Source organism: Arachis hypogaea, chromosome 17, assembly GCF_003086295.3.
Source record: "Arachis hypogaea cultivar Tifrunner chromosome 17, arahy.Tifrunner.gnm2.J5K5, whole genome shotgun sequence".
Taxonomy (NCBI): domain Eukaryota; kingdom Viridiplantae; phylum Streptophyta; class Magnoliopsida; order Fabales; family Fabaceae; genus Arachis; species Arachis hypogaea.
Window position 1 is genome coordinate 133,285,233 of NC_092052.1, and position 11,224 is coordinate 133,296,456.

At 33.2% G+C, this 11,224-nt stretch overlaps 1 protein-coding gene across 1 annotated transcript; it reads right to left on the minus strand.

Annotated features, from left to right (window-relative positions):
- Positions 1-907: 907 nt before the first annotated feature.
- LOC112767089 (uncharacterized) lies at positions 908-4,430 on the minus strand. The gene is made up of 8 exons (XM_025812966.3): positions 3,062-4,430; positions 2,619-2,801; positions 2,453-2,518; positions 2,293-2,361; positions 1,982-2,053; positions 1,688-1,816; positions 1,382-1,463; positions 908-1,290 (listed from the first exon to the last, which is right to left on the minus strand). The coding sequence occupies exons 1-8, from the start codon at positions 3,578-3,580 to the stop codon at positions 1,268-1,270; spliced, it is 1,143 nt and encodes a 380-aa protein (XP_025668751.1). The 5' UTR covers positions 3,581-4,430; the 3' UTR covers positions 908-1,267.
- Between the last annotated feature and the right edge of the window lie 6,794 nt (positions 4,431-11,224).

Consider the following 11,224-nt stretch of genomic DNA (forward strand, 5'->3'; position numbering starts at 1 on the left):
TTGGAAAATTGGAAGCTGAAGTGAGGATCCAAAAATGTATGATACAATTCTTAGGTATAGTGGTGTTTTTTATAGTGGCAGCGAACTCCACGGAACCAAACGTTCTCAACCTTCAAACCCTATACAGTGGCCAGAACTCAGGATTTCATGGTGCATTGTTTTGGTTTTCAGAAGACGAAGAGGAAGATGAAGTGAGATTTTGTTTCTAAACATACATGAAACGACGCCGTTCCATCCATCCATATTTTTAGCGCCAAAATTGACACTCCAGCGTGACATCTAGCGTGGCTTCTCAGCGCCAGGTCACTGCCAGCAACAGTTAATTTGTCCGGAGATGTGGGGAGGGACGACCCTGGTGCAATTTTAAGAAAGTCGGGGAGATAAATGGTATAATTGGTAAGTTAGGGACTAAATTAGTGCAAATTGTGAATCTCAGGGACCATTTTGGGGTTTAACTCCAATAGAGATGTTAGCAAAATGTTAGTGTTGTTGGTGATGACGATAAGAAGGAGAAAGAGAAGGAGAAGGAGAAGCAGTGCGAGGGAGGAGAAAAAGAAGAAGCAGTGCGTGGGAGGAGAAGTAGAAAAAATGCATGAATGACGCTATTTTAATGAGAGTGATTTTTGTTGGTATTAGACCTATTTAGATAAACTTAGATGAAAAAATACTTGGATGTATAGCAATCAGTTGGACGAAATATGATTGGCTCGGTGTCTGAACCAACTCTATTCGCTGCAGCCATAAAGTTTGCTTTTATATTTTGATAATGGTGTATAAACTTTGTAATAAATTGAAGATTTAAGCACTCTCCTCTGCATCCAATACCTTGAACATGATTAAATATTATTGTTTCTTCTGCTCTTCACACACACAAAGAAGAAAGAGCAATAACATATTAACATGAGACTGCGCAGGAAGAACTAAGAAACCTTTCATTCATCACAGTTTTTTTTTTCTTTTAAAAAAGGCAAAAAAAAAAAAAAAGGAAACTAGAAAACCAAACAACCTTACAACAGTACCCACATTTTATCTAACAAGGAACACTAGCTTAGGTTGAAACAATTCAGAACCCCACTTGGTGAACCCAATTCAAATATACATAGATAATTCACAAATCTGATTAACTAATCTTGGCGAACCGTTAGGTTATTAGATCCTATACCGCTGACATATTAACTAAATATGAATCCTTTATTACTCCCTTCATCCAACTTGAGTTAAATTTTCAATCAAATGGACAATTCCAATGTCTTTTACACACAGTACACTATAACTCTGATTTGGATCCTCCTGGCCAAACATAATAGTGATGAGAATTAGAAGAATGCACAAAGAAAATGGAATTAATTAATCATTGCAAAAGACCAAAATGTCAAATTACCATTGTGCCCCATGTTCCCAAGAGCTGTACTAGAATCATAGCTCATTCCATACAAGTTTTGGAATTCATGGTCCAACACACTCTGCAATACATGACAAGTTATTACTTATTCGTTATCTCGACTATGCTACGTGTACACCAAAATCAGCCAAAATATATATTGGAATACAAATATATATTGAAAATAAATTGAACACACACACGTATTTATGCACAAATACATTAGTGGCTAATTTTAGTAGCTGATTTTAGTGTACGAATAGCATTTTTATTTCTTATGACATTATGTTAAGGATTTTGGTTTACCTGAGGCAAGGGAGGGAGTTGATTTGAAGTGGTAGGCATGGGCACTAGTGTTCCTTGGAAGCTGGAACTAGGGAATGCTTGAGAGCAGCTTATACCACCACTATATCCACCAATTCGTGATTGCAGAATCTAATTTAAATAAATCATGTTAAATATTAACTTTTTTTTTTTTGAAAATCAAAATAAGCTCAACACACTAGGTGGAGCAACAGACACAAAAATACATAGCAACTCCTATGTCATCTCCGGCATAGCCATCAACAACGTGAGAAAGAGTCAAGACCCTTTGCTTACATCTTTTGAGAGAATCCGCTCTAGGTCCAAATTCAGCTCTGGGTTCACAGTGGCAAGTTTCATGGACAAAAACTGCAAAATATTATGTTATGCCCTCTGATCATGAAGACTATACTGGGTTTAGGGCCAAATCATGTGTGAAAAATTTGCAATGTAATGATTAGGCCCTTTCTTTTTTATAAAAAAAAAATTAAAGAATCCAAGATTGGACAATATATTGAGTGTTCAATGTGGTTAGTTCATATTTCATAACATGATAAGAAGATAGAAATTAGGAATCAGCTCTTATTTGTAAGATTATTACTATATACCTCAACCTGCTGTTGCAATGATTGCACATAGTTTATAATCTCATCAAGCATCACTGCTTTACCAGTTATCTAAAATTGGTGTACAAGAAATCATCATTAGTTTGGATGAGAAAACGAGAAATCAAAGCAAACTCAATCATCACCTCAAATAACAACTAACCTTGTTGCATCCTGGAACAAGTTCTTGAAGCAACCTCATTCGCTCACTAATCTTTTCTCTCCTTACCTAAAAAAAAATGTCATTGCTTCTGTTATCAACAAGAAGAAATTAATGGAGGATTTCTTGGTAACAAACTTCTGTATTAACTATTAAGATGATAGTATACCCTTTCTGCAAGGCTGTGACTGTTAGTAGCTTGGCCTCTTCTTGCTCTCACATGAATGAAATTCTCTTTAGGTGCTTCTCCACTTTGAGCACTTTTGTCTTTATTTTCTTCCACTTTTGCTTTCTTCTGATCATCTTGATCTTTTCTACCATCAGAGCTCTTCCCAGAACAATCTTCAGCATTCTACAAAAAGAAAGAAAACAATGCATTCATTAGCGGGAATGGATCCTCTCAATTGTTAAAAAAAAATTGACAATGTAAAGTGAGATTTCTAACCCTTCATTGCTCCCTCTCTCATTTTTATTCTTGGTCCCACTTATAAAATTAATGGTGAAAGATCACACTTTACTCCCTCAATTGTTAAAAAAAATGGAGAGGATCCATTCCCTTCATTAGCTTACTTAACTAAATAAACACACAAGTGAGTGCAATACTCTGCATACCTTGTTATGTTCATGGCCTCTCTTTCTTCTTCTATTTCCACTAGGTGCTGATCCTGAATCTTCTCCTTCTCCTTCTCCCTGTGAATGCTCACTGTTTGGAGATTGGAGAAAGGAGCCAACCATTTCAGAGAAGCTCCCACTTCCATAGGATATAGGAACCTGAACCTTGGGGTTTGGAACCATATCTCTAGACATGTATTGAACAATGTGAGGAGCTTGCTGGTTTTCCAAAACAAGAGTGTACAACAATGAGTTGGAGAATTCATTATTATGATGAGAAACCATTGGTATTGGTATTGAAGTAGAAGGGTCTCCAACAAGAGTAGTAGTATTAGTAGTTTGAAGTTGAGTTAAAGGAGTAAGAGGATCCCAAGCAGAGGAAGCAAGAAAGGGATTAGCTACATTTGAAGGCTCAGAATTAGAACTTGCCATTTCTGAACCACTTGTCCCCAAACCCAACAGAATGCCCTTTTTCTCTTCCTGTTGAAGCCTCATGGCATTTTCAACATCACTACTCATCTTCTTCTGAAAAGAGAAAAAGGAGCCTGAAACTGCAAATATAAACAATGTATATATATATATCCTAGGAGCGGTGGTACTGCTACATGGAGTGTAAGGATATAATAATGGAGTTGAAATAAACAAAAGTGTATGATGATTAAAGGGGAAAGTGAATTTTGACTAAGGTTGGCTCGAGAGATATGAGATATCTTGCAGGACTCAACAAAGAACAAAATAGGCTTTGCAGCTTTATAGGGACTGAGAAAGAGAGAGAGTGTTAGCTAACAAGTTAAAGTAAAAGAAGAAAGAAGAGGTTCATTCATTCTCATATCTATCTATCTATCTATCTATCTATCTATCTCATTGACACAAAGCAAAAGGAATATAATCTAACTAGGCTCTAGTTTGCTTCTTCCATCAATAACCTTCCATGAAGGATCAAGGATAATGCTGCTCAGTGAAAAGGGAAAATGCTCCCTCTCAGACAGGAAAGTAGAACCTTTAAGAGCATAAAGTGGAAAACAATGTCATTAGCTAATATCTCCCAATAAAGCAGATTCTCTTTTCTTCTTTCTTCACAATACTACTAAAAAAATTATATCTTCATTCCTCGTTCCAATTTGAAGAAGAAACAATGAACAAAGGCATCAAATTCTACTCAAATGCTTGTATCAGCGGGAGCAACAAATAAACCAATTTCATAAATTGGGTTAGGAACATAAAAAATCCAACTTTTATGGATTACAGAAAACAGAAGAAACTATTGAACTAGAAAGAGAGAGAGAGAGAGTGGTTACTTGCACAAGCTAGCAGCAGGTGACAATTTTAAAAGACATAGTAACCAGTAATCACTGGGGTCATTTGTTTGGATATGAGAAGCATGTGTGTGTTGTATATTATTGTGGAAAATGTGGGTGTTAGACATGGACGTGGGAACAGCTTTTTCTAAAACAGGGATGAAGAAATTGGACCATATGATTTCATTGTAAAAAAATTAAGTTTACTAATCGGACAGTCTGATTAGTTTGGAAGAGAAAATTTAAATTTTGATGAAGGTAATCGGATCCTCCGATTTGTATTTAAAAAATTAAAAAAATTTGGAGGTCCGATTTGTGTACTCAAAAATCGGACGGTCCGATTTTTGCTCCTGACACCATAGTTGCGTAAAGCACCTATACATTCCATATCTACGTTCTACACCATTCTCCTTCCCACATCTAAATTAAAAAATGTAACCACTGCCAACTGCTCGTGTGTAAGGTAAATTATTGCAAGCACAGAACCTAATCTCTTCTTTTTCCTCTTACATGAAACTTTACTGCTTGTAATTTCTTCTGTTAGTTGTTTCAGTTCCAAATTATTCGGTTGTTCCATTATTAATACTTTAAATTGTACCAATTATTATTCCTTGCATGTGCATGTGTATGCGTGTGTACATCTTTTGTTTCCTAAACTTATTATAAAAATGAAGGGAGTGACGATAGATTTTGTAAGCGGAAAAGACTAAACATGTGTGTGTGAACTAAGAATTAAATTGAATGGTATAATGGAAAAGTAATTTGATTATTGTAGCTTAGATTTCGATAGTTTCTTTTCTTTTCTTCTCATGAAGGCAAGCGTGCTCCCCTTTGTATTCATTAAAAACGAAGACACTTCTTTTCTTTCAATTTTTTATTTTCTATTTGACGGACAGAAATGCCAACTGTGTGTAAACAGTCATATATTCTTTGCGCACTCATTTACACGGTGCCAACTAACCGCTTCAACCTTAAAAAAAAAATACTAGGTGGATTGTTGTATAACCTTGTTCATGAACATCACTTATTAGAATTTAGAACACACTGTGTTACTTCATGATGGGTCCTCACTCATTCCGATCCTGAATCTTGAGAGAGAGAATCGACCCCACTAAATCTGCCTTAAAATCCATGCAACCTGTGTGCCATGCTTTGAGGTGAAACTGAAACTGAAACTGATTCAGGTTGTGGACCACAGGTGACAAGTGTAAGGACCTGATACAGATAACATCGAGAATTGTGTATGGTGCCACCACACCCTATCATGTACCCTCCCCACCCCACTACTCTTACTCTATTACCCTCGGTTTCCTTTCACTCCTATTTTATGTGTGTTTTAAAATAAGTGTCGCTTTCAATTTTTTTTTGTTTAAATTTAATTTTGATTTATTATCCGTATAAATTATTTTATACGTGTATTTAATCATATAGCGTCGTATTAATAAAAATAATTATTTTTTAGAGTAAATAGTCATTTCTGATCATGAAAAATTTGAACATTGACAAAATTAACCACAAGAAATTAAAGTTATATCTATAAAAGATAAATTTTCTTTGACAAAAATGACCAATTATTTAATTTTTATTAAATCTATTAAAAAATTAATTAAAATATTCTAACTACTGGTACCCTATTATCTTCCATCTCTTTCATCTTTACCTCATTTTTACATCTAATATCGCCATTGTTAACTACCTATTCTTTTTTTTTTTTTTTGAAAGACAAACAAGCTCAACATACTCGGTGGAGCATACAACAATAAAAGACGTACAACAACTCTTATGTCATCTCCAGCACAGCCATCAACAACATGAATTATTGTCACACCATTCCTTCGAGCTACAAAACGATCTAGCAATGCATTCCACCACGACCGTTGTCTTATTCTGGAAAATGAATTCATTTCTACACAGTCAGATATTCCATATAATTGAGAAGAACTCCACTAACCATGTTTTACGCTCGTCTTTTCTCGTAGGCATCATCATCCAGCTCTCGAAGTGTTCTCTTATGGATCCCGGTATGCACCACGCCCGACCTGCGTGAGTAATCCACGCACACCAAACCTGTCAAGCAAACTCACACGTAACAAACAAGTGTTGGACAGGTTCAACGTCCTTGTTGCACATCACACAAATATTATCATTCTGAGCAATGATGCCGAAGTTACTCAAGCGATCCTTTGTATTAACTCGTCCTACTAGTACAAACCAATTAAACAGCTCAACTCTAGAGGGTACTAGTCCTTTCCAGATACCATTTGCGAACTTGTAAAAAAGGATATCATCCTTCACAGTCTGTTCCTGCAACACCTGCACAAATGAGTTAGTAGTATAAACAATTTTCTTGTCAAACTTTCACACCACTCTATCGGATACATCTGCTATCAATCTCACATCGTGCAAAATATCAAGCATTTGATTCAGGTTGTCAATCTCCCATTGGCGGAGTTCCCTCCTCCATTGGAAGTTCCACACCCACTCGGCCACTCTATCCCATCCTAAAATCTACAAACCCCAATAACGGATCCTTTGTGATTTGAAACCAAGAAAAGTTTCGAAAAGGAGTCTTTCAACTTTCCGACCGTAGCCATGTATCCTCCCAGAATCTGGTTGATCTACCATCACCAACTTCCATGGCCAGTCCATCAATCATCTTTTGTCTGACGCTTTGCTTCTTTATTTGTAGGTTACATATTTCTTTCCACGGACCACCTTTTCCTCCATTGCACCAACTACCTATTCTTAATTTTTTTCCTTTCCATTTTTCGATTAGCCTTCCCTCAAATACTTTCTAATTGTTACATCTTCAAATCCACAAACACCCCATGGAATAAGCACTCAAGGCAATCACTTATGTAGAGGCAATCATCACGGAATTGACGAGCCAAAAACTTAAAACCTTGTTCCTGTTCAAACTCCAAAACCCAAATGCCAAGTGTTCTTTTTTATTGCAAAGCTTTCACCTTTTTCTAATTGGGTCTTTGGATCTAAAATCGGATTCAAATACGACGAAGCCAAAGCAGTAGGGTCGTGGATTGGAGTAGATGCGAGGGAGCGAAGCCAAACGCGTTTTGTAACGACTAACGACTATGCGGAAACGCCGAAACCGTATAAAGAGACGTGTTAGGGGTTTTGGAATGCGACGGTGGTGTTCGGAGACTTCTTTGGCGCCGGTTTTCTCCGCCTCCATGGTGGTAGCGACATCGGTGAATATACATTCCTGAAAAGTAATCTAAAAACAAAAAGAGAACCAAAAAACACTAAACGAGAACAAAAAAATAAGTAAAACTTCACTCTTCGACGGCTCTCCCTTCCTTGTGACATCCTTTCTCCCTTTACTCCTTTACTGTTTTTCCTTCTCTATTATTCGCCTCTTTGCTTGTATTTGTTGATGTGTTATGTTGATATGATAGTGGCGTTGATGGTGGTTTGCAGTGGTATGGGTGTGGAAGACTATGATGTTAAAAAATTTGAAAAAGAAGAGGTAATTTAAAAAGTTGAAGATAATAAAATAGATAAGAGTAATGTGGATATTTTAATTAATGTTTTAATGGATTTGATAAAAATTTAATGATTGGTCATTTTTATGGAAGAAAACTTATCTTTTATAGGTACGACTTTAGTTTTAATTTTTTATAATTAGTTTTGTCAGCGTCCAAATCTTTTATGGTTAGAAATGGTTATTTACTCTTATTGTTTATATTGGCCACGTAAATAATGATCCAAGAGAATATTGTAATTGCACGATTGTATAAAACGTTTTATTCCGTCATTATATCAAAATTAAATTCTTTTAATTTATTAAAAAGTTAATATATTTATATAATTTAATACATTCAAAATACTTATTTAAATATATTAATTTTTTAATAATTTAAAAAGTAAAATCGACACTTATATTTCAAAATGAAAAGAATAATAACTAATAAATAATATTTTTCATTTTAAACTAATCACTGTAAATTCTTTTCTTATTAATATTTGTTCACATTTAAAGTGTAAGGGACTGAAACTTAGTGTATTTCATCGTGTTGTAGAATCTACAAATTCGATTATTTTAATATTTTTTTAAATATGTTAATTGGACTCTCCAATTTATTTTGTGAAAAATTAAAAAAGAATTTCTCAAAATTAGAAATACGATTCGAACCCAAAATTTCTAAACGAAGAGAAAAGATTATACCAATACAAATCGAATCTTTCATTTTGTGTATCATAAAATTTAATTGTTAAATTTTTTTACAAATTTTATTATCCTTTAAATCTAAACTTTAATTTATTAATTAAAATTATAAAAATTAAAATTTTATTAAGAAAAGCACATTAATTAACTATTACACCGAATTTAACACGACCCTTCTCCATTTCTAAAAAAATTAGCAGTGTTCGCGTTCGTGTTCAAAGGATTTATTGTTGAAGTCACAAAAAAAAAAGGATTTATTGAGTAACAGAGATTATAGTATTGAAGTGTAAAAAAAAAAAAAAAAAGAAAGGGAATCTAATGATCAAATTGACGTGTTGTCGTTGTACGGTATATATATCCAGCTGTAGGGATCTGCTACACTCTGCTTGTCACTCGTACTGGTCAAACCTACCCCAATTCTCCGGTCAAACCGGTTGCCTCGTTGTGATCTTGCTGGCCAATTGCCATGGAAACACCAATTACATCCCCCGAAGTATTATTTTACCCCGAAATTGACGGTTCGGTATGAGCATCAGATCAATATTAATAAACGGTTCTGCTCGTTACCAACAACATATCTGTCAACTTCTGCCAACTCTTATTTATAATTGTGTTTCATGAAAGTGTGTTTATGGATGTGTCTAATAAAAATGTCTTTTTTATAACTGTGTTTAATAGAAGTGTCTTTATAGATATATTTTCTGGATGTGTCTCTTTATATATGTATTTAAAACATATTAATTATTAGACACATCCACAAACACACTTCCATGAAACACAATTATAAATAAGAGTTGGCAGAAGTTGGCAGATAGTATATTGATACCCTATACTTTTCCATTAATAAAACATATAAATGATTACCATGTTAATAACGAAACCGTCGGTTCAAATAACATAGTTTTTCTATATTCATTTAAGTAGTTGCGAATTTATCAATGAATAATAGCTCAAATGACATAGTCTTCCCATATTCATTTAAGAGGTTGCGAGTTCGACTCTCCTATCTTTAATAAAAAAAAAAGTGGTTGCGAATTTAAATTTTTCTATTTTTAATAAAAAAATTAATAAAATTTAGTTTTTTTTTTGTATTTTATTAGTTAAAAATATAATTATTTATATTATCTTTTTTCATTAATTTAAATTTTAAAAAAGAATAATTTTATAATATAGTATTATAGAACTCTATATTCAAAAAATATAGAAGTTGGATCATTAATAAATTAAAAAAAAAAATAACATAAGGTAAATAAAAAAATTAAAAATGTTATTTCTTTGCATTAGTTATGTTATTTTTTTATTAAATTAAACTTTTAAAAAAGATAATTTTATAATAGTATTAATAAAAGAAAAAAGAATATTATATTAATTAAACTAATTAAAGCATATATGAAAAAAAGTTCTTAGTTATCTTGTATTTTTAAGATATATATTAAAATTATAAATTAAATTTTTTATTAAAAATATAAAATATTTAAGTTTATAATACATTTATTTATATTTTTTTAAAAAATTAAAAACTTTTATTAATAAATTTTATTATGTACTTTAAAGATACATATTAAAATTCTGAAAAAATATTCATCTATTGGATAATAAATCCCAATAAATTATATGATTTAGTGATGGTTTGTTTACTAAAGTAATTACATTTATGCCAATGAGTAATAGCTCAAATGACATAGACTCTCCATATTCAATTAAGAGATTGCGGGTTCGAGTCTCCTATCTTTCCAAATTTTTGCCAATGAGTAATAGCTCAAATGACATAGTCTCCCCATACTCAATTAAGAAGTTGCGGATTCGAGTCTCCTATCTTTTTTAAAAAAAAAAAAAAGTAATCACATTCATTCTTATCTCTCCGTTTGCCCAATGGATGCATGCTTTTGAAAACGAAAAATTCCTCGTTCGAAACATGTATTGAAAGTCGTACGATATTGGCTAGCCTTGTTTGTTTTGACATAAACCTAGCCAATCAGGTAGCTTTAATCTAGGACTAGATTATGTTGTATGGTCCATCGTTTTTTCATGCGCGCATATATTTTATTTTTGCATTTCAAAATCATGATCCACCTTATTTTTTTTCTTAAAAAGAATGCGCGAGAGATAATAAAAAATAGCCTAAATAGTTCAAAGTTACTTTTATTCAATATTTATTAATTATATAAAAATAATTATATAATTTTAGATATTGTCTTTCTATCATTATCGTTTTTTAATATATATGTGAGGAAAAGCAAGAAACGGAAGAGAGTTGGAAAATGGAAAATCGGGTAGAGAAAGTAGAGAAGAAGAAAACGAAAGAAAGAAAGTGAATGAATTGAATTATTAGCAAGCTAACCAAAACAGAAGTTAGTGTGGGTCATTATATATACATCCTGTCAATAAACGAATACCTTAAGTAAATTAATTGTAATTTGGAAACTAAAAATATTAGTAAAACTAATGGTTATGTAACATGCCCTCTCAAGCTGGTAGTGCTTGGTTTGTGAAAATCAAGCATGCCGAGCTTGAAAACACAAGAAGTAAAAGGAGCAAGAGATAGACATTTAGTGAACACATTCGTCACTTAGTTGGTAGAGTTAATTGGCAAGAGGTGAAGAATACCACTAAGCAGCTTTTCACGGACGATACGACAATCGATTTTGATATACTTTGTGCATTCGTGGAAGACGGGAT

Excerpts from the sequence above, each read along its gene's own strand:
- LOC112767089 (XM_025812966.3), bottom strand. The coding sequence starts at position 3,580 with ATGAGTAGTGATGTTGAAAATGCCATGAGGCTTCAACAGGAAGAGAAA. Across the intron at positions 1,817-1,981 it reads AGCGGATTCTCTCAAAAGAT|ATTCTGCAATCACGAATTGG; the intron begins GTAAGCAAAGGG and ends TATTTAAATTAG. Across the intron at positions 1,291-1,381 it reads TGGGAACATGGGGCACAATG|GAGGATCCAAATCAGAGTTA; the intron begins GTAATTTGACAT and ends ATGTTTGGCCAG.